The 23,274-nt window shown below is 54.4% G+C and overlaps 2 protein-coding genes across 11 annotated transcripts in view; both read right to left on the bottom strand.

The window, feature by feature from the left end:
- RAB11FIP3 (RAB11 family interacting protein 3) overlaps positions 1-15,619 on the bottom strand; it is a 69,239-nt gene extending 53,620 nt beyond the window's left edge. For all 5 annotated transcript variants that reach the window (XM_071761091.1, XM_071761090.1, XM_071761093.1 and 2 more), the window contains exon 1: positions 15,015-15,619. In XM_071761091.1, coding sequence (XP_071617192.1) covers positions 15,015-15,335 — 321 coding nt within the window. In that variant the 5' untranslated portion in view covers positions 15,336-15,619. The remainder of the gene's footprint in view (positions 1-15,014) is intronic.
- An 877-nt stretch (positions 15,620-16,496) lies between these two features.
- Positions 16,497-23,116, bottom strand: DECR2 (2,4-dienoyl-CoA reductase 2). Of its 6 annotated transcripts, XM_071761119.1 has the most exons (10): positions 22,244-22,473; positions 22,046-22,114; positions 21,529-21,580; positions 20,057-20,192; positions 19,586-19,710; positions 19,395-19,488; positions 18,652-18,756; positions 18,036-18,224; positions 17,470-17,521; positions 16,497-17,343 (listed from the first exon to the last, which is right to left on the bottom strand). In XM_071761119.1, the coding sequence occupies exons 1-9, from the start codon at positions 22,336-22,338 to the stop codon at positions 17,502-17,504; spliced, it is 885 nt and encodes a 294-aa protein (XP_071617220.1). In that variant the 5' UTR covers positions 22,339-22,473; the 3' UTR covers positions 16,497-17,343; positions 17,470-17,501. The 6 variants fall into 6 exon arrangements, with proteins under 6 accessions (XP_071617220.1, XP_071617214.1, XP_071617219.1 ...); XM_071761113.1 differs by lacking the exon at positions 17,470-17,521 and having other exon boundaries at positions 18,007-18,224; positions 22,244-23,116; XM_071761118.1 differs by lacking the exon at positions 17,470-17,521 and having other exon boundaries at positions 22,244-22,472.
- Between the last annotated feature and the right edge of the window lie 158 nt (positions 23,117-23,274).

Below are 23,274 nucleotides of genomic sequence, written 5' to 3'. Positions count from 1 at the left end.
TCAGGCAACACTGCAGCACTGTGTTACTTTACACAGGACCCACAGGAGATGTAGAGGAGGCATAAATACTGACATCTTCCTGATACCATATGCTCCAATACTCAAAGCAGCCCAGCAAGCAGTTCCCACCAAGAACTTGTGCACCTGCAGCCTCACACATGCTGCAATCAGCAAAGACAGATGCTTTTGCCTTGAAGTTGCTCCCTCCTTTCCTTGGAAAGGATTTGAAGTGTGAATCTTCTGAGTAATAGCACAAGTGCCAAGGCAAGTCATGGGAAACTGAGTGGGAAGATGTGGTCTGCTCAGGAGATGACTTCTCAGGCCCCCAAAGGGACCAACTGCAAGGACTATGTGCAAAAAGAACCTAGAGGGATATTAGAGACCTAGAGAACCCAGAGAGCTATTAGAAAGACACCAAGAGATAAGGAACAACATGCTGGAGACTTGCCAAGAGTCTGGTTAAAGCAGGCATCTGGCTGGGCATGTTTTGGTGACCTGAGCAATCAACAGGGACAGGCCAGCTCACCCAGCAAAAAGTTCACAAAACCAGTAAGCCCAGTCCAGATTCTCAGTGGGTAACACAGCATGCTTATTGCTGGCTGGGCCTTGATTTTATCCGAAATTATCAGACAAACTTAGCACAACCACCAGAGGAAGAACTTCACCAGGTAACTCCTTGCCATACACTGACCTGGTGGCAGCTGCCAAGCACTGCTCAAAAATTATGTTTCACTTATTAAAAACTATTTCTACAGAAAGGCAAAGATTTAGGCTAAAAAGTGAACACTAAGGCACTCGGCCTGAAGCTTTGACAGCAAAGGAGAATAGGGAGACCCTGATACCTATACAGCACAAACCCACACCAACCTCACCGTCACCTCTAACCAAACTCTTTATCAATAGGAATTTTTTCTCTCCCGCATTTAATATTACAGGCAACTAATAGGTTTAAGGACCTCACCCTTGTCTCTTCCCCTCCAGAAGAAATGGGAGCCTTTGTGGTCAAATTTAAACACCAAGTGAGGCAGGAGCAAGGAAGGAAGCAGGATCCTGGCTGGACAAGCTTCCACATCAGCTTCCAAAGAGCCAGTTTCCACCTGGTGCCTCTGAAGAAAGTCTACAGAAGGAAAGGAGTCAGCCCTTGGGTGGGCAAAAAGGGAGGCAAGTAACTGCAGCCCTTCACAGGCCAGAAAGGTTTCCAAAACATTTCTGTAGCTGTTTAATCAGCTTTGCATGATTAAACACAGCACAAGCAGACATCGTTCCCCAGGCATCTGGATGGTCGGCTTGGACACCAACTCTGAAGCAGCACAAACAGAAAATAAAACTTTGCTTTTAATCCAATGCTGAGCTTTCTCTATCAGCCTCTACTTTCCTTTTCCTCCAGCTGGACACACACTCTGCTGCTTGGATCTCTGCCTGGCTTGGTGCAAGGCTCCACCCCACGTGAAACATGCCCAAAGCCTGCCTTTATCTTCTGTTTGGCCTCAAAAACCAGGCTGCTCAAACCACCTTGCATCTGAAGCCTTTGGCTTGTAGCAGGATCTGGTTTACAAGGATCTGTTTGCAGACACCCTGCTGTGCCCAGCAGCACTGGGGTTGCTACTTCATACCACCCACAGAAGGGTCTGGAGAAGGGACAAGCCCTGGGACAGCAGGAGCAGACCCTTGACAGCCAGCAGCCACTGCTCGAGCCAGCACACTTGCTACCCCCACTTACAATCTGGGGAGTGTCAAGCAAAACAGAAGACAAAAAAAGTCCTAAAATCCAATGTGTCTTGGAGCTTTAAACACAGGAACCTCCCTTCCATTGAATAATCAGGTCCAGATCAATTCTGGGTGCATAGGGGGTCTCTCAAAGCCTGCTTGACCCAGGACACAAAAATCCAGGCACCTCCCATGAAACTCCAGCTTACCCTCTGCTCTGCAAAAAGCTCTGAACACCTTTTACCACTGGGGGGAAAAACAGCATTGTAAGTCAAACAATCCCTGAACTTGGCAGAGAGCAAGCTGAGTGCCACACTGGTACAACTGCCAAGGAGAAGGGGTTTTCAGTAGTTATACCCCAAAGCACAGGGGAGGGCTCAGACCAGATGCTCTCCTCTTTATGTTCAGGCAGATCTTTGGCCTGAAGTGGTACACAGGAATTTAACAGAGCGAGCATATGCAATATAAAAAGCTTTCATGGTTATGCAAAGGTGGATGCAGCATCTCTACCTGCCACATTTAATTGAAGGGCATGAGCCAGCATGCTCATTCAACCCACTTTGTCTCTCAAGGTTAAACCCATCCTTTCATGACAAAAAGAATTGTATTTTTAAATGCTAATTTAAACTCTGTTCAGACAGAAGTCCAAGTAGTTGTGTTTTTTTTCATCTTTGGGAAACGTGCACACTGCTGAGCCTCCTGCAGCCAAAGCCCAGCTCTGCAACCTGCCAAAGGCTCAGCTCTCCCTCTGCAGCCCTTCCCTCTCGCTCAAGCAGCCACCAAATCAATGGATTGCAACGTGATCAGCTGAAATGAACTGATCCCTCTTAATGCAGCATTTGTCTGGGCTAAGGCCACGTCTGTGTCCGTGTCCCCCCCCCCCCCGTGCTGGGTACTCAGAGACCATGAACATGCCGAGGACACCAGTGTAACTGAGCAGTGCTTTATGTGACATCTGAACCACGGGTGCACAACCACTGAACTAAATACTAAATACAGTGATGGGCACTCCCCAAAACCAGGAACACCCTTTCCAGCCCTTCACTTCTGCAGCTTCAGCAACATAAACAAATGGAGCTGAAGGCTGATAACTTGGGATTACAGGGGCTCCAGCAGTGTTTATAGGAACCCACTCTTATTTGTTACAGGAGCTGGCATCACAGAAAGCAGGCAGAACCTCACAGCAGGTTGCTATACCGATGCAATTACACCTAATTAACCAACCTTTAAAATACCCTCAAGGGGGCAGATCTCATTACAGGGAGAAGCCATGGTCAGTTGATGTAAGCAGTGCAAGTGCTGCATTATTTATTTTGCAAGTGGCAGCACTTATCCCAAGCTGCTATGGAAGAAATATCAAACCTACTGCTATGTGAGGCCAAAGGGGAATAAGCCTTCAGTGGCTGTCCATCAGCCTGCAAGGATTAAAAGAAATGGAACTGTAGAGGGATCACCCACAAAACAAGCAAGACAAGCCCTTGAAGTTTGATCATTTCCTTGGAACAAAATGACCAAGTTGCCCGAGGGGGACAATTCCCCTCCATTCCTACCTGCCCAGGAAGATGATACTCTGACCACTTAACACATCCACTTAGCTAAATCCTCCTTCCTCCTGTTTATCCAGGAGAAAAGCTGCTTGGCATGCCATTGACTTTTTGATGCATGTCACCTACTTTGGGCAGTTTTTACACCAATCTTGCACCCAGCCCACCTTAGCTCTGAACCCTGAGGTAAGATGATGCTCACCAGCCCCTCCCAGGGTCAGGCTCTCCCTGCAGGTGCAGGAAATACCAGAGGAGAGAGATGTGAATACATCATGAACAGGAGAGGATTCCTCTCCAGCAAACTATTCTTTTACCTTTTGGGAAGAGGAAGGGAGAAGTCTCTTAAGTCAGCCATGAACCACGAAGAGACCCAAAGCTGATGCAGAGGAGGAAATCTACTGTGCTTCCCTCCCAAAGCAACTGTCCCAGTGCCACACACACCAGGAGCCCACAAGGAAAAGCCTTTCCTTCCAGCCTTGAGTTCAACAGGAAGAAGAAAAAGTAGCCAGAATTTGTTTTATAGAGTTTTATTTAATTTTGGTTTATGGAAAAGCCTGAGGACACAGAGCCTTCCTGGCCACCCTCAGAGAAACCCCACAACAAACCAGTGCATCCAGCCAGTCCCTCACTCACAGCGTGGAGCTGAACTGCAGGATGTCTTCTCCAGCCTGGGTCTCTCATATTCAGCAGTTCTGGGTTTTTTACCTGCTGGTAGGAATTCCTCTGGGCTGTTCTACATACAGGCACGAGTACAGGACCTTTTTGGACTAACCCTACCAGCTCCAAGGCTCACCTGCAGGCAGCCCCAATACCTCTACACTCCCCAGGGCTTCAGGAGCCTCTCTTAGTGCCTCCTCAGCCATCAGGTATGACTGTTCCCAAGCTGTCCATCAACTGCTGTCACTGAAGTGTAAAAACACATTTAAGGAAACAGCTTCAAGGATCGTTTGAAAACATTAACAGGAACCTAAGTTACACTGAAATGGTTTCATCCAAATTTAATTGCATTTGTCTGGAGTGTTCCAGGTTTCCTGTCGCTACCCAAGGGCTCAAAGGCTTTGGCAGTGACGCTCTGCTAGAAACGTATTCATTTGTTTAATGAAACTTGAAATGTGCTCTTCCTCCACCCTCCAAAACATTGATGGCTTTGTTTTAAGCTTTTGTTCCTGTAATGACAAGGGAAACCTGTTCTCACCCTTCCAAACACACAGCTCAGAGGCAAGAGACTGGATTAAAATTAAAAGAAAGAAAAAAAAGAAAGAAAAAAAAAAAAAAAAAAAAGAAAAAAGGTTTAGTGCTAGGTTACTCCTTACATAAAACCCAAGCATTAATGTAGGCTGGAGCCACCCTCGGGGGAAGAGCCAAGTGCCACAACCGAAGTCACCCCAGGCTGGAGGTGGGACAGCTGCAACGAAACCAAGTGTTTCTGTGATTAGATGTATTTCTGTTTTCTTAGAGAACAAACTGTCCAAGGTTTATAAACCCAGGACTGCAGCTTTTCCTCCCAACCAGGTTAGAAAGCAGCACAAAAACTTCATGGGATAACCCAGAACAAATCCTGTCACCACTTCCAGATTCACTTTTACTAAGTCACCCTCTCCAAAATGCAATGCATGTGCCCTGCTCCCTAAAACAAGAAGACAGGAACCAGAGGAACCCATCACTGCCAATGCACAAGCAACCACACTGAAAGCAGGGCAGCGAGTTGCATCTCTCAGCTCCCAAGCCCTGGGAATTTGGTGAGCACAGGAAGCCTCTCAGGCTGCAGAGGTGAAGCCCATGTGGGTACAGGACACCAGACTGTCCCCAGCCAGGCAGGAAAATATTAGAGAACTGAGCATCAGGCAACCAACTCTCCCTTCCCCTGCCACACTGTCAAAACTAAGTGTATCGTACTACAAACAAGCAGGATTCAGAGACCAGCAGAGCATAAAGACTCGTTTCATTTTTAGCTCTGCTTCAAATCATTCCCCTCCTTTTGGCAACCCCTCGTGCAGCCTTCAGAAAGGGCTGTTTGTGCAAAGGCAAGTACCCAACACAGACATGCCCAAGGGAAAAGGAAAAAACAAAACTAACCCAGAATGGTTTCTAGGCTGAGAGGTAGATTCTCCAAAGAAGACAGAAGAAGCTGAGATGCCATGCACAGCTTGGGAAGTCTGGGACTTCCCGGGGAGGGATTTTAAGCAGCAGGCATACAGCCTGCCCACAACAACAACAAGATCCCCCATGACAATGTTAATGCTCCTGCAGCAGCCACCATGTCCCCAGCTACCTCACCAAGCCCAGCACCCCCCAGCTCCTTCAAGTAACGGAGCAGCAAGAGGTCTGTGCCAGGCTGGCAGCACAGTCTCCTGTCCCTCACCAGGGATCCCTCTGTGCTCCAGGCTTCAGTCCCACCTCCCCAGCAGCACCCCTCCTCTATCTGCTACACCTCTGCCACATCCATGCTGCCAGCCTGCCCCCACGGTGCCACCAAGGATGCTCCATGGAGCCTGAAGGGGTGCAGCACAAAGCCCAAGAGCAAGCTGCTGCACACCAAGATCTCCAGCATCTCCCTTGGACCTTTTAGGGCAAGCAGCCTCTCACAAGAGTCTGCTCTTTGCATCCTTCCCCTGTGCTCCTGCCAGCACAGTAGTCCCAGAGCTCCAAGTAGCCAGGAGAGGATTAACAAGCTGCTGCGTCCACAAGGATATCCAAATTTTGGGCTGTAGTCTCCTCACACACCTACAGTGAGGCGAAGAACTGCCACTCTCCTGGAAAAAAATAAGGAAGGTGGCCATGCCAAAAGGAGGCAACAGTTGTCTTTTAATCCCTCTACAGCCAAAGGTGGCATCGAAAGCCACAATGACCTGCTTGGCTTTTAAAGCCAAGGTGGAAATGAACAATTTTTTCCCATCAGAAGAGTTTCACTTCCAGCACAACCACACCTTCCCAGGGCCCCTCCAGCAGCCCCATTCCATGCCATGCTCCCTCGGTACCCCCTTGGGACAGCCACGCAGCAGCCACCTGGCCCCCAGCCTGGCACCACGTCCTGCACCTCACTGCAGCAAACACTCCCCATTTGTTTCCTGCCCCTGACAGCTTCTCTTCTTGCAAAACTGCTGGTTCGGGCTCCTTTTACCTCCTGCGCATTTTGCCGGAGCCCAGTTTCCTACTGGACTCTGGCAGATGGATTTTCCACAGTCGTCTCCACCCAAGCCTTGCCAGATGATGCAGGTCCCAGCACCACGTCCTCTCCCTTTGGTTTTACTCCTTCTCGGGGGAGAAGGATCAGCTGGACCAGCCTGGCAGCTTGCAAAGCTGAAAACCCCTTCCAGAAGCAGCAGTGGCTCCAACTCAATGTAACGCTTCTGCTATTTCACCAAGGGATATTGCACAGAGGGAACTGCAGATCTTTTCTTTCTGAAGACCTACAATGTGTTATTAAACAACAACAGGAAACTCAGAAGAGTGCCAGGCTGCTGACATCGTAACCCAACAGAGGGACATTCAGCCTGCAACAAAGCCTGACCACCAACTGCAGCCAACCCTTGTAGGATGGACAGTGGGGCTGATCTTCCCACACAGGGAAGACACACTTCCTTATCTCCATCAAGAAAAATCCCAACTCAGCCCCAAAACCACAACAGCAGAGCACTGCCAAAGGACCTACCAACACCTATCACAGAATCCTGGTTGGAAAGGATGTTTAAGATCATCAAGTCCAACCATAGCTCAGCTCTGAGTCCAGAGCTAACCCCTGTCCCTCAGCATCACATCTACACAGCTTTTGAATACCCCCAGGGATGGGAAGTCAACCACCCCCTGTGCAGCCTGTCCCAGTGTTTAATTACCCTTTCAGTGGTGAGGTTTCTCCTCATCTCCAACCTAAACCTCCCCTGGCACAACTTGAGGCCAAAAGTTCCTCTTGTCCCATCCCTTGTTCCTTGGGAGCTGAGCCCGACCCCCCCTGGCTCCAACCTCCTCTCAGGGGGTTGCAGAGAGCCAGAAGGTCTCCCCTCAGCCTCCTCTGCTCCAGGATCAACACCCCCAGGTCCTTCAGCCCCTTCTGGTCAGACTTTGTGCTCCAGACCCTTCCCCAGCTCCGTTCCCTTCTCTGGACTGGCACTTGGACAGTGCTTATTTTGAGTTCTGCCTGGGCTCTCCTGCATCCTGCTTCCCCCCATGGGGCAAATGCCATCCACTCAGCAGCTGGGGAGGATGCTGTCCCCAGGGCTGTCCTTGGACTTGTTTCCTCCTCTTCTCTCCTCCCCCATAAGCCCAGCAGGCTGCTAATAACTTACTCTGCCCTGCCCTAACTGCAATGGAGTCTCTGAGATGGGGAAACCTCAGCATGAACTGAAGTTTAGCAAGAAGAAACAACTTCTGTCCAAGTCATAACAACACCAAAAGCCCAAGCTGGCCTTTCCACTGCTCCGTTAGATCTTTGGAGCTATTCCTTGGGCTTGGATGTTTTGGGTTCCCAAACCAAGGTTCATGTTAGACATTGCTGATGTGGGCAATAACCCCTTCTGTGAATACAGAAGATGAGGGACCCCTTTAGGCCTGGAGGTATCCCAGTATCTTCCTGCTATCAAACACCAGGGATGAAGCCTCAGTGATTTTATGCTGCATGGAATCCACCACGTGGCAGCATCTCTGCATCACCCATGATCCAAGGGCCACTGCAGCCCTGCTGCCACCAGCACTGTGCAGCTCAGCACCCACCTCCTGTAGGCAGGAGCATCAAATTGAAAGGGGAATGAAGTTGCAATGGTTTTAAAAATGGAAAATGAAGATACAGGAGCTTTGGGGAGGGGAGGAGAAGGAGGAGGGAGAGGAGGTCTGCTGGACTTGAACAACTTAGAGGAGCATGACTGTCTTGCAGATTTGGCTCCGTGAGTTAAGCAAGCATCTGTACTGCAGATGTCATGAAAAAGCACAGTCAGGAGAGCAGCTCCAGGCAGCTGAACAGAGCTCTGAGAAAAGGGAGGTGGAAATGATCTGGCACGTGGGAGCACAAGAGTCGCTGTGAGTACAAAAAGCCCCGTTCCCCAAGGACAAACCCACTCTGTGTCAGCAGGCACATGTCACAACATCAACACAGCAGAAAAGCTCTCAGCTCACCACCTAACCCTACCCCTCCCCAGCAACCTGCCCTCCTGCCAGGCTGCTGGCTGGCACCAGAGCAGTCCAGTGGCATTTTGAGCTCCAAGATGCTGGAGCTGACTTCCTACCACGTCCCCACCGTGACACAGCAGGTAACACGTGAGAGGCACCACTGAGACCCTGGCCCTGGGAAGCTGTGGCTGCCCCCTCCCTGGCACTGCTGTTGGATGGGGCTTGGAGCTGCCTGGGATGGGAGGTGTCCCTGCCCATGGCAGGGGGTGGCACTGGGGGAGCTTCATGGTCCCTCCAACCCAGAGCAGTCTGGGGTTCTGTGATTCACCAGAACCAGTCTGGCACTGCTGCACCCATGTTTTCCTCGGGTCTTTGAATTTAAGCAAACAAAGAGGGGAAAAAGCTGGCACTGCTGACTCCAGTGCAGGAACCACTTCTGTGCCCTAGACCAGAAACCCAAGCAGGACTTTAGAGGATGAAGCCAGGCAGGAGAAATAGGGAAACGCAAGCCACAGTCCCCCCATCCCAGTGCCTGCTCTCACAGGGCCCAAACCAGCAGCTGGGAACCTGATGGTCCCAGGGGACACCCAGGGTGGCCCAGCAGAAGCAGATCCCCTGCCCGAGCAGGGCCATAGGCTGCAACTAATGGGAAATCATTCATTTTGCAAAATCAAAACCTATTAAAAAAAAAAGTCAAAGTTCAAAGTGACTCTAATTTGACAGCAAACAGCAAATGAAAGACAACATAAGAATAAAAAGGAGAGAAATTATGAAGAGAATTGCAGTAAAGACTATCAGTTACTGGCTGCATTGAGTTACACAGTGGTGGGGCAGCTCTGAAATGCTGTGAGAGCATGCAGTTATAGGCAATATCAGGTCAAAATGACTCTGAAAAAGGCATATCACAGTGCTGTGCTGCAGTATCATATTCCAGCCAGTTAATTATGATGACCCCAATTCAATTCTTATTAGTCATAGCCTTAGAAAATACCCTGAGAAGGGAGGAAGCCTTTTGTGAATCCACCTCTATCTGGCAGAGAATAACCTCACACAGTGCAAGCATTAAGGAAGGGGTTTTATTGCATTAAAAAACACAATCACAGGAAAAAGCCCCTGCAAGCATTTAAAAAGATAGTTTTAAAAACACAAATGCTTTTGACAGGGTCCTCTTCCCCTGCCAGGGCTCCCAGCCCAGCCCTCAGCAGCACTCACCAGTACAAACTGGCCTCACAGATGGGGATTACTGGGTGCCTTCTTGCCCACAGGATTTGCAAACTCTACAAAGGTGGCACTGATGTTTTTAATTTCTTCTGGGACACAGGGGGAAGCAAGCATTCCTTTCTTTGCAGAAACGGTCTCAAATTCCAAAGGAACAGATCTAAAACTTTTATCAAAATCTCTAATTAAAACGAATCAACCCCCCCCTGCTCAGCAATAATTCTCCACGTGAAGGAGAAAGTAAGACAAGGAGGGTTCTCAAATCAGCCAGTAGCTGGGATTAAGTTACCATCCTGCCTGCTCATGCAGACAAACCATGCCTTTGAGCACTCAGTCCTGCCAGACCAGCTCCAGCCTGGATAAGCCATCAATCTGATTACAGCCACAAATGTAAGTATGAAATGTATCATCAAAACGATCTGTTTGTGGTACCAGACACTCCCAACCCTTCCCAGCCACCCCGAGAAGGGACGCCTGCAAGAAGCTTCAAGCCAAAAAACTTCAGCAGGAGAAGCCCAAACCCAGGAGCACAGAAATAACCTCTTTATTAGAGTCTTTGGGACGTTTACAAATGAATAAACTTCTCTGCAAATTCCATTTCCAGCTAACCAGCAACCACCTTTGCCCAAAATACATGACATGAAATATGTTGGCTTGGAAGTGTTTGCCTCTTGGGGGGAGAAAGAAAAACTCCAAGCCTCCAATCTCTCAGCTGCTGCAGCAGACAGATGTGCTGTTAATGGGGATAAAACACCCTTTGAAGAGGCAGATCGGCCGCTCCCAGCCAAGCCAGCCCCGGATTTGAGGTGAGGAAGGGCTCACGTCTCAACCAGCAACACCAACGGGAGCTCTGCCATGAATTTCTGTGGTGAAAAACTGGGCCCTGGGTCAAAGCAAGGGAAATATTTCAGATCCCTTCCTCTTCCAAACCACGCAGAGGCCCGAGCGTGTCCACAGGCGTGCTCAGACCCACTCCACACCCACAGCATCGCCCTCCCTGCACTCCCAGCTCCACTCCCAACAGCAGACACCAACCTTAAAATGCAATTAAAAACCTCCGAAGGGTGCAGCAGAGTTGGAGGCAACTGAAGCTGCCAAATGGCAGGGGGTGGGGACGGGATGGTCTTTAAGGTCCCTTCCCAACCCAATGGCCTGTAAATCCATGCAAGGTAATTTTAGAAAATCTCTTCACAGGCAAAGCCAGAATTTCCTTTGCCCAAAGGGTACAAAAATAAATAAATTAAAAAAATAAAATAAAAAAACAACAAACAATCGAAGTTTCCTCATTACAGAGATCCAAACTATTAGATTTCACAGTGAAGTGGGAGAAGACCAAGGGGAGTGCAGAAGGCAGCCAAGATCAGATGCAATGTCAGCAACTCCAGAAGAGAACTACACTGGAGGTAAGAAGCATCTGATCCAGGGTCTGCACAGTTCCCAAGGGAGCCACTGGGGGTGAGCAGGAAAAGCAAGCCTGGATTCACCAGGGGGAACCCTCTAAAAACCTGTAGCTTGATACTAGCCTTGGTTCCACAAAATAATTACCAAATCTTGTCAATTGTTCTATTCAAAAATAAAAAATACCCAACCCTACAGTGCAGCCACCTGCTACCCTCAAAATGTGATGTTTTTTCTGCAGCACCCAGCTCAGGCTGGGCACTTCATTATAAGAAGCTGGAAAACTGGTGGGAGGGCAGAAGAGCACAACAAACCTGATCAAAAGCTGCAGAAACCAACTGGCAAGGAAAAGAGCTGGAAATGGAGAGCTCAGCTGAGGATTGGTGGATGGGGGAGCAGAGAAGGGCTGGTAGCTAAGGACAGATACTTGGAGGATGCACACGTTAAAGGGAGCAAAACAAAGCACGGGGAAATGAAGCTTGCACTGACCATCAAGAGAAAAAGAACAAAAAGTGAAGATCTCTGCCAGAGCATGGGGTGCAGAGATGCCATGGAGCTGGAAGCATTTGAAAACTCTGGTACTTCTCTTAATCGAGCAGAAGCAGAGAGCTCCTGTGGTGCAAGAGGCTTTTCTACCTCCAACTGCCTTCTAGATCACAAAAAAAAAAAATACCAAGACACCAGCAGGAGACTTTCTCCTCATGCCTTACAAACACTGGGTTCTCCTCCACCCCAAGGGAACCCTGCCTTTCCAGACAGTACCAAAGCTGGTGAGAAAAGGCTCGGCCTCTGTCACTGGGCAGACAGGGAGCAGCTGGACCCTGAGTGAGACAAATTTATGTCTTTGCTGTTGTAAAGATATGCACAGCAGCCTCAGATCCTGTATAACCCACCCAACTGCAAGACACAACTTCCCTCGCTTTCCAAGGGGCCATAATAGCTATGGCAACTCTGCTTCTACCTCCTGACTACACCAACCTTACACCAACTACACCAACTTGGTACCAGTCTCTGGTACCAGCCCAGGGGCACCTCTTGTGCTGCTACAGCAGCTCGGAGGGAGCATCACATCCCTGGTGTGGTGAGAGAGGGGAGGGAAAGGAGACAACAAAATTACAGCAGCATTATAAAGAGACTCATGGGCTGCTAGCGAGTGGTCCAGAGGTTTCTGCAGCAGATCAAGGGATCAGCAAGACCTTTTGCCCTCACATCTTGTTTAGAGGTCCCCAGAGGGTGCCCGGGGCCCTAGCAAACCTTTCAAGGGGCACTTTGACAAGCAGCCACTGTCACACAGCAGTATCTCCTCTGCTCAACCCCTACCTAGGGCTGTCATCCCCAGCTGCTGGGACCTCAGCGCCACCCTCCTCCTCCCTGCAAAATCAGGGCCCCCAAACCCAGAAACTTTTGCCATCTCAGGAGAACAAACTGCCTTTAGATTTTCATGCCTTGATCTCCCTCAGTCCACACCAACACTTCAGTGACAACACCAAAACCATGAAGCTCTTTAGGACAGGCTTTCTATGATCCGAGCTACTTCAGAAAAAAACCCCACCTTTTCCTTTTCCCCTGTTTCCTACTCATGGTTTTCATCATGTAGAGAAAAAAAAAAAAAATCACAATAGGAATTTGCAATCATGTCATTTTTAAGGAATAAATGCCAGTTGGTCTCTATCCTTTGACATTTAGCCGATAATTGCTTCAGCCAAATAATCTGACAGCACTGAGCTCGGCAGCCCATAAATGCCTCTGGTGTTTTACTGAACACTAAAGACAACACTTGCTGCTCTCCAGCTCCCCAGTCCATGTGGTTATTTATACACACACGTGCTTCCCTTAACCCCCCAGCCTGCCCCAAACCCTGGGACCAATCAGCCATGACTTGCTGTGCTGAAATGCAGCAGTTTGTTCCACCTGTGCATACCTTCTACCCATCCACTTGTGGGAGAAGAAGACAGGAGGAAGGAGGGGGAGAAGAAAGGGAAGCAGGTGCCTCCTCCCCTTGCCAGGCAAGAGGGACAGAAAAAGGACTGGAATTTGCTCCTCTGGAGCCATCAAACCCTGGCACCTCTCTTGGGAGCTTCCCAGTGCCAGTTGTGTGGCACAACCTTTGTTGACATCTTGAGATTTCATCTTAATGCCATTTTACCTACCTGGTGATGTTCCTGTCCTCTTTCACCTGAACTGGATTTCCATTTCTCAAAAAAAAAAAAACCCAATCAAAACCAATCCTTTTTTGGCCCAAGCTACACCTTAAAATGTATGCTTAAAATGTATGTCAAAAAACTTCCCTAGAACTCCTCCCACTATAACTCTGCACATCCAGTGGGAGCTTCCAGATCCCACTGCCAACCCCTTCTCCTTCCCACTCAGTATGTCTCCTTGCTTTGCTAAGCTGCAGGTAATGCACAAACATCATTTTTCCTCTCCTGGCATGGCCAAAGGCACCAGGCTGCCTTCCCTGGGTGAGCCTTTACCTGCTGGCTCAGCCCCTGCCACACCTCACCAGGGTGTTCAGCACTGGCTTCACCAAGCAAGAGGCACTTGTTCTGCATGCACAGAGCTAGCAAGTCTCCTGCTGAAGATAAATGTATCTAAAAAGCATAATATATTTCAGCATGGCCAGCATTCCTGGTAGCTGTGCTCAGTAGGAAGGAACACCACCTTTAAAGGGACATCCAGGGCAAGGAGCCTGCAGACAACACCTCCTGAGCTGGATTCCAACCCAACCAACACCTTTTAGTGGCACAAAACCTCCCTGCACGCCCTGCTTGAGTTCAGGAGAGACCTTAAAGATCTCACAGTCGCCCCTGCAGGCCAAGATCTCCAAGCACTTCCCCGGCTGACCGTGGAAGCACTGGCACAATTCCCACGTCAGAGCCAAGGCTCATGGTGGGGGCAGATGGGGCTGAGCTGCAGAGGCTGCCGGCACCCAGACGTGCCCGACCCACCTGCCAGGCACACAACATCTCTTTGCCTTGCCTTCCCACTTCCTTCCCTTTTTCCTTCCCACTTCCTTGGGCTGCTCCACACCAAGAGCACGGGAAGAGGTGAACAACCGAGGGCCTGGCAAAGAAGTGGGGTATCTCCACTTCATAGAGGTGCTTTCTTACAGGAGAGTCTTTATTTTATCCTGAAGAGGGGTTTGTACAGCGAGGATAGAGACAAAAAAATCCACCTCCTCCACCAAACCCACTCCTTCAGGCAGGGTAATTTGCTTTGTCATGCCACTTCCACACACGCACAGCAGCTGCAGGCAGAGAATCAAAGCACATCTCCTGGGTAACCACATCCAAACTTCCCAGCAATGCCTGCACACCTTAAAAAAATAAACTACTTTTCTTACAGCACAAGTACCAAAGGACAACCGATTCGTTTCCATCCCCTAGCATGCTGAGAGAGCTCTCTCTCCATTTTAGGTCGTACCAGGCAGCTTCAAATTACATTGCATCTGATCCGCTCCAAGGAAACAGGAGCTCAGCGTGGCACAAAGCAGAGGAAAGGAGGAAAAAAAGTGCAACGAGGATTGTCAAAACTGCGAGCAGAGAGCCAGAAAAGCCCACGCAGGGACCCTCAGGTGATGGGGACAAGGAGAAGCCTGAGGTGCTGGGATCTCCCTGCTGGTCCCTGCCAGGAGCCGCCGGGACGAACCTCGATGTATTATCGATGGAGAACAAAGAGAGGGGATGCGGACTCTGCCGGGATGCTCTTGCTCCCTGAGGGATGAGACCTGGAACAGGAGATCTCCAGCCCCTCCGGGCTCTCTCCACACCTCCTGCAGCCGCTCATCCCTCCCTTGCCCTTCACCCGGAGGGCCCGCATGCCGCTGATGCAGACGCTGTCCTTGGCCACGGCAAAAGCTCACCCGAGGGCAGCCGCTGGCCACACCGCCCACCTTCCCGCACCATCCCGAGGGGACCGCTCCAGGCTCCGCACCGGGGGATGCCCAAGCGCGGCAGGAGCCACCACCCAGGGTGGGCGTGAGGGGAGAGACCCCCAGGCCTGACCGGGCCGGGGTCCCGGGAGGTTCGGGGCAGCCGCCAGCCTCACCTGCTCGGCTCCGTAGGCCGTGGCGAACTGGACGAACTCCTCCACACGAACGAAGCCGTCGCCGTCCCGATCCAGGGCGTCGAAGACGGGGCGGAGGCGCGGCTCTTCCTCCTCCTCCTCCGGCCGGGCCGGGGGCTCGGCAGGGTCCTGCAGGGCCGGGCAGACCCCATGCTCCGGCGGGGACCACGGCGGCGGTCCCGGGGCGGGCTCGGCGGCCTCAGGTGCCCATAGTTCCGGCTCCGGCTCCGGTGCCGGCCCGTCCCGCCGCGGTCCCCGGGTCAGCGGGGGCTCGGGCACGGCCGCCGGCGGATGCGGCTCCATTTTCACCGGCGGCGCTGAGCGCCCGCCGCCGCCCGCCCCGCCGCTGCCCGGCGGCCATGCCCCGCGGCCATCCCCCTCCTCACATCGCGGCCGCCCGGCGGGGCGGTGCCGGTCCCGGTGCAGCGATGCCGGTGCGGTCCCAGCGATTAGCTCCGCCCGGGCACACACGGCTTTGTGCGAGGCGGCGCCGGCTCCGCCCGCCGCACCGCCACCGGGGGCGGCTCCGACGACCCGCCCCGCCGGGCCGGGACCGGCGGCGGCTCCGGGAGCCGGGGGAGGGGGACGCGCGGCTCCCCGAGACACCGGTGGGAAGCGGGGAAGGGGAGGGGGGACGGCGGCGCCGAGAAACAACCCCGCGCCCGCCCGCACCGCCCTCACGGGGCAACCCGCCCGCCAACCACCGGATCCACCCCGGGAACCGCCGCAGTAGCCGGGGCGGTGACGTCACCCGCTGCCTGTGCCCCCCCCACCCGCGCACCCCGAGGCCGAGCGGAGGCCCCGCCCACTGACCCCGCCCTCGGCTCGTGCGCCGCGCGGGGCTGGCGCGGGAAAGGGGCACGAGGCGCGTCAGCACGTGCCGCTCGCCCAGCGCGGGGAACGGAACCGAACCGCGGGGAACGGAACCGAACTGCGGGGAACTGAACCGCGCACCGGGGCTCTGCACCCCCGGAGAAGCAATCGCGCCCGGGGGCAGCACCGTGAGCCGAGCCCCAGGCACCGCACCGGGGCAGCCAGGCCTGCCGAGCCACCCCTCACCCCAGCCCCGGGGCGCTGCCGGCCCCGCTCCCCTCTGGCCAGCACGGCCCCCGGTAACGGGCACAAACCCACAACGGCTGCTGAAGGCTTCCGGATCCGGTTTCGGGAGTTTGGCATCAGGGAAGTGGCGCTGGTCCGGAGCGCTGGACCACCCCGGCCACCGCCGGGTAGGGCCACGGGGCCACCCGCCCAAGGGGTCCAATTCGGAGCACCAGGACCGGCCCACACTGCAGGGCAGTACCGCTGGCTTTGCTCCCAACAGCACCAACCCCGATGCTCTGCCCAGAGCCTGGCCGGGCTTGGTCACCTCAGAGACACGGAGCTGGGGAAACCTCCCCGTGGTCAGGTCCAGAGGCCGCAGGATCAACCTCCCCCCCAGAACCAGGAACCAGACGTGTGGCAGCCCGGGGTGGAAGTTCTTTATTCCGGGCCTGGAGGAAGGAGCAAAATCTGGCAAGTCTACAATCAAGTAGAAAACACAATCAAGGAGGAAAAGAAGCTTCGTGGAATTCAGGGTAAGCTTCAAAATTGTCACCAGCAGCAGGAGGCTGCTGCAGGCAAGCAGGGGGCATCCCTCAAGGTGCCACCAGAAGGATTTCAGGGATCTGACAGACAACTGGACACCTCAGGCTCCTGAAAGGTGCAGAGCTACAGTGCACAGTGGTACAGACCCAGCTCCAGTGGGCTTCCACCTCACAGCACATCTGCTCCTGGGACAGGGACATCCCAGCTGTGTCTGCACCAGCCTGTGGGGGCAGTGGCCCTACCCAGGAGCCCTCTGAGGGGACAGGGCCATTCCCCCCCTGCCAGGGGACACTTTGGTCCTTTGTTCCTCTCTGAGAGCTGTCCCCAGCAACCCCAGCTCGGCTGAACCACTGCCCCGTCCCAAAAGGAGCTGCTGGAGCGGGCCCTGTCCAGCTCTCAGGCTGTGGTGGGGGTGGGAGGGGACGGAAATCCATGGACATCACTGCCTGGGGATCAAGGATATGTGGGGAGAGCAACTCGGAGGGAGATGCAAAGGGACAGTGGCAGTCACAGCCCCCACATCCCACACCCTCCCTGCGCTCTTGGCCACTGCAGCTCCCAGGACAGTGACAGCAGAGAAGGGGGGTGGGCCAGCTCCCCACCCAGCACCCTGGGGTTCCCTCCCCCCGGCAGGATGAGCAGTGTCACCCCACTGTGTCCAGCAGCAGCAGGGCCAGGTCCCAGGCTGTCCATCACTGATTCGTGTTTGCTCCTGCAGCCCAGAAACCTGCAAGCAGACAGTGGGGAGGTGGGTGCACAGCCCTGCCCACCCCTGCCCTGCTGGCACAGGCTGCCAGGCAGGACACAGGAGAGGGACAGAGAGGAGCCCACCCCCCCTCTCTGTTGGCACCACCTTCTGCAGGGGTACAGAGTCCTGTGTGCAGCTCAGCACAAAACGCGGCCACCTAACCCATGGAAATAAAAAACAGGGAAGCAGAGGCAGGAGTCTCTGTGCCAGACCCTGCTGGTGGGGCACAACAAAAGGAGCTTCAGGAGACACTCTGAAGTGTCTAGACAAGCATCCTCTGGCAGAATGACAAAAGACAACACCATCACCCACAGGCTCAGAGGAAAAACCCAGCAAGTTCTCCTGCCCTTCCTAAATCATCTCTGGGACTGTCCACGAGGGCTCAGAGATGGTCCCTGCTCCACCACCTTCCCAAAACCAGAGGAAGGCTCTGAAAAAGTGCTGACAAGTTGAAACCTGGGCTGGCTGCCCTCATCCTGAGACCCCAACACCCGTGGTGTGCCCCCTCTTCCCTCACAGGGCACGGCACAAGGTGACAGAGGCGATGCCACCACCCCTGGCAGCCATGTCCCTGTGAGAGGGTGACAGGGACTTGTGACAGGAGCCCTGCCCTAACCCCGTGGGGGGGAAAGGCACAGTCACCTAGAGCTTAGCAGAGGATGAAGCAATACCCAGCATGGCAGGGAAGTTGTTGGCAGAGGTCAGCCAGCTCCCACCATCCACCACCAGGGTGGTGCCTGTCACGTAGGAGGAGAGGGGGCTGGCCAGGTAGAGCGTGCTGTGGGCGACCTCCGTCTTGTTCCCCGCACGCTGGAGGGGGATCATCTCAAACTGGTTGGCCTCCTTGGCAAACTTCCCACCTAAAGGGTAGAAGAAGAGGTCAGTTGGGACCATGGGACCACAACCACTGCTGCCTGCCAGACACCCACAGCACTGCTTGGACCCCAGGGGAGATCCTGGCACGATCCCCTTAGAGCTTCCCCAGCCTCCAGGGCTGAACAGGCACTGCTGGCAGACTGCAAGACCTACAGCACCAGGCTGAGCTCTGGGAGAACACATCGAGGTGTCAGAGAGCTGAAAAAGCTGCCACTCAACAGCAAAAACAGCCTCCTGGGAGGTAACAGGGATGTAGGAAGGGCTGCACCCCCCCAAAGGGACGTGCCAGCCATGCTCAGCAGCAACGAACTGCATCACACACCCTCCAACATTCATGGCGCTGTCACAGCCCCCTCCCAGACACCCCCTGGCCACCACCAGGGCAGGGACAGGAGCCCCTGGTCACCTTACCCAGCCTCCTGTAGCCCTCAGTGCCTGTGATGGGGCCTGGGGCCAAGCTGTTCACCCGGATCTTGTTGGGTCCCCACTCCACAGCGAGGTGACGGGTCATGGCATCTGGGGAGGGATTGCAATGGGAAGGAGGAAATGGAGAGCAGAGCCATTCTGGTAACTTCTGTTGCTTTCTTTTGGTTTGGTTTTTTTTTTGGGGGGGGGGGAAGCCACAGGTGACTGTCCAAAAGCCCTGGAAAAGCAGTCCCTGGGGGAGAGAAGAGCCTCATCCCAAGCCCAGGCACCTACTAACCAAACCTATTTAAAGTCACCTCTCACAGAAAGCACAGTCATGGTTGTATAGGACCTCTGAGATCACCCATACACACGAACAAAAAACCCAAAACCAACCAAACAAAAAAACCCACACCAGAACAAAACCCCTACAATCTTGGCCACTAGAGTGTGCCCTGAAGTGCCACATCTACACATTTCTTAAATGCCTCCAGGGAAGGTGACTCCAGCACCTCCCTGGGCAGCCTGTGCCAGTGCCTGACCACTCTTCAGTAAAGAAATTCTTCCTCATATCTAATCTGCTGCAACTTCATAATCATATGCTGCAACTTGGGAGAAGGGGCCAACCCCCATCTCCATGCAACCTCCTTTCTCCCACAGACATCTTCCCATTCCAATATCTGGGAAGCCTCAGCTTCCTTCCTGTCCCCACAGAGCTGACAGAGCCCCAGCATGGAGCATTTAGGTACCTATGGCAGCTTTAGCAGAACCAGCATGCACCTGTAGGGCCTGGCCTCGGTAGCTCAGGGTTGCTGTGATGTTCACGATGACCCCACCATGGTCCTGGGGAAGGATTGAGGTGGCATTAGGTGTGTGTGGGGTCAGGAGAACTGGGCTAGGAGGGACACACACAGAGTTCCCTGTCTCCAGTTCCACTTACCCGGAAATATTTCTCAAAGAGGACTTTGGAGGTGTTGAAGGTGCCAATGGTGTCAATATCTATCACTGTCTTGAAGGCGTTGAAGGACAGGGAGCTGGCTGGGCACAGGAAGTTTCCTGCAGCATCTGAAGAACAGGGATACAGTCAGGATGGGGCCAGGAGGGGATCAGGCAGGTTCAGGGCAAGTGGGAAGCTAAGCAAAACTGCTTGGGTAGACTGGAGGGGGTGTAGAAACATCCTTGATAAGGGATAAACATCCTGTGGCTTGGGACAGCCAGCAGCACGGCCAGGCTGAGGTTCTGGGGCAGCCAGAGCAGGGAGGGGAGAGCCATGCAGTGAGCACAACTCTGCTTCCTCCATTCCCTCTGCTCCCAGGCACACAGGCACTGGGCAAACACAAGCCCCAAGCCACAGTACACTCCAGCAGTGGGTCTGTGTCAGTTCTCCCCCCTGCCCACCCCTGCAGCTCACTGTTAACCAGGATGTCGATCCTCCCAAACTCTTTCAGTGCCTGCTCCACTGCTGCCACGATGCTCTGGGGCTGCCTGACATCTATGGAGAGGGGCAGGCACTGCTGGCCCGTGGCTGCCACCAGCTTTTTAGAGGCCTGGAAAAAAAAACAAGCAAACAACCATAAAACAAAACAAAACCAGAGAGGTGAGGTTCTTTTTGGGACTCTGTTTCAGCAGGGGTTGGACCCAGACCTTGTGACAGGCAGGAGCCCACAGCAAACACTGCAGGCAGGGGAGAGACCCACAGCACCCTGCAGCCCTGGGCTGCCCAGAGGAAAACCCTGCAGGCCCTGTCCCAGCTCAGTGCCAGCCTGGCCCTCAGGACACAACTCTTGAGGCCAAGTTATCCCCAGGGCCTGTCATCCACACAGCACAAGCCAAGCAACATCTCTGCAGAGCAAGTACAAAGGTTGGACCCCAACGAGGCATCTGTGGCATGAGCCCAGAGAAAATTAACCTTTAGATTAAAAAAAATAAATAAAAAATGACTGCCAGCAGGCAGAAGGGCAAAGGCAAGCTGGCTGCTGCCAGGGTCTCTGAGAGGCAGAGCAGACTCCAGCTCTGCAGCTCAGCATCTGCCACAAACCCTCCCCAGAAATGTTCAACAAACGAAGCACAGGGCATGGGCAAGCTCAGCAGCTGCCCAAGCCCCAGCAACGCTCCCCAGTCCTGCTTGGGATCCTTGGGCCCTTCTGGGAGAAGCTTTCAGCTCAGCTCTGCAAATGTCCAGGAGTGCAAGAACCTGGGCAGGCAGTCCCTGTGTCCTCAGGAGACCCCAGCCCTGAGCACTAAAAAGCTGCTGAGCTCTGCATCTTCTCTTCTGGCACAGGAGTGTGAGGGAATGTGGAGTGACAGCACTGACCCCCTCCAGCAGGCAGCTGGGTGATGCCAGCCTCCTCACAGGCTTTGATGTTTATTACATGTCAGTGGCATCCACACACAGCTACCACAAACCTTGCTCTGCTCCATCTCAAGATATAACTAAATTTTTGGGTTCAGTGTTCCCCTCAACCCTAGTAACCCTTGGATAAGGGATTTCTGCCCTGCTTGAGGCTGAGATTCCAGCCTGACCTTGGGCTCTGCTGACAAACCCTCAGCACCACAGCTTGTTTTTTTCTGCCTCATCAACAGAAGGGTGATTTGATCCCTGGAACAGAGCCCCTCAAGGCTGGTGGGGGAAGGCAGCAAGTTCCACAATTAACTGGGCTCTGCTGTGAGGTGCAGCCCCCTCTAAACCATCCACCCTGTTCATCACCTCTGCCTTCTGCTGCTGGAGCACTGGGAGGAGACAGGGCAGCACTGCTGAGCCCCTTCTCCCATTGCACTATTCCCAGGGCTCCCAGTTTCACCCAGAGGAGATGGCAGAAGGTTCTCCAGGGGTTCCCAGATCCCCCTTCTGCCTGCCCACCCCACTGCAGCCCAGGGCCTCACCTCTGACACCCGCTGCAGGTTCCTGCTGGCAATGACCGTGTGGCAGCCGTGTCTGCAAGGGAGCAGGGGGGGGGTGAGGGGAACCACCCAGCACCAGCTCCTCAGCCACCCCGGGCCTCTGGGGACAGCCAGGAGTGCGGGCAGGGAGCTGGCACAACAGCTTCGGAAGGGAGGAACTGCTGGCTGCTCCTCCAGGCCTGCAGGACTCAGGAGTCACAGCACAGCAGAAACCTATCCCAGGGGAGAAGGAGGGGAGGGGACGGGAGGGGAGGGGAAGGGGAGGGGGAAAGGGGAAGGGGAAGGGGAAAGGGGAAGGGGAAGGGGAAGGGGAAGGGGAAGAGGAAGGGGAAGGGGAAGGGGAAGGGCAGGGAAGGGGAAGGGGCAGGGGCAGGGAAGGGAAGGGCAGGGCAGGGCAGGGCAGGGCAGGGCAGGGCAGGGCAGGGCAGGGCAGGGCAGGGCAGGGCAGGGCAGATTCCATCCCCTCCGCCCCGCTGGCGCCCAAGGAGAGCTCCCCCACCTCATGAAGATCTCGGCGATGCGGAAGCCGATGCCGGAGCCGCCGCCGGTGATGAAGGCCACCTGGCCCCTGAGGGAACAAAGGGACACTCAGTGCCCAGCGCCAGGCACGGCCCGGTGGCCCCGCTCAGCTCTTTGGCCGTGCCACCCTGCCAGCCCCAGGCCGCGGCCCTGCAGAGCGGAGGCTCCCGGCACTCACGCCAGGATGTCGGGGCTGAAGAGGTGCCGGTACTCCCGGAGACAATCGTCCGTGTCCAGGTCCGGCGGCGCCCGGGGGGCTGCGGGCTCCGCCATGGCGGCAACGGGAGGGCCCTGCCGCAAAGCGTGATGGGAACTGTAGTCCCGGCCGCCGCCGCAAAGCGTGCCGGGAGCTGTAGTTCTGGCCGCGGGGCGCTCCGCCAGCAGCGCATGCGCAGCGTCGGCAGCCGTTGCCTGGCAACAGCGGAGCCCGGCTCGGGGTCCCACAGCGCCGCCCAGTGTCCCCAGTGCCGCAGTGCGGGGACAGCGACAGCCACGCACCCCCTGACCCCGGAGACCCCCGGGCAGAGCCTCCTGACTCCCAGTACCGCCCAGTGCCTCCCAGGGGCAACCCGGCACTTCCCAGAGCTTCCCGGTGCAGTTCCAGTTCCCCCAAGACACAGCCCAGTGCCGCCCAGAGTTTCCCAGTATTGCCCAGTGCCTCCAGCAGGGGCAGCTCAGTGGCACCCGGACCTTTCCAGTACAGCCCCTCGGACAGCCCAGTGCTTCCCAGTGCAGCATCAGTGTACACTGGGAACAGCCCACTGTCTCCCAGAGCTTCCCAGTACCACCCAGTACCCCACAGAGCTGCCCAGCGCATCTGAGAGCTTCCCAGTACCACCCCAGTGCTCCCCAGGGAGAGCCCAGTCCCTCCCCAGAGCTTATCAGCATCACCCCAGTGCCCACTGGGGATATTCCAGTGCTTCCTAGAACTTCCCGGTTCCACCCCAGTGACCCCTGTGGACAGCCCAGTATCTTTCAGAGCTTCCCAGTAGTGCTCTAGTGCCCCCCAGGAACAATTCCAGTGTCTTCCAGAGCTTCCCAGTACCATCCCAGTGCACAACCCCCCTTTCCAGTACCATCCTACTGCATCCCAATACCAGCCCAGTGCTTACCACTACCACCCAGTGCTCCCTTGGGACATCCCAGTGCATCCCAGGGTTTCCCAGTACTGCTTGATTGCCCTTCCCACGGACAACCCAGTGCCCCCCC

Source organism: Heliangelus exortis, chromosome 17, assembly GCF_036169615.1.
Source record: "Heliangelus exortis chromosome 17, bHelExo1.hap1, whole genome shotgun sequence".
Taxonomy (NCBI): Eukaryota; Metazoa; Chordata; class Aves; order Apodiformes; family Trochilidae; genus Heliangelus; species Heliangelus exortis.
The sequence above is the reverse complement of the archived record's forward strand: the minus strand, read 5'-3'. Positions and strand labels throughout refer to the sequence as shown.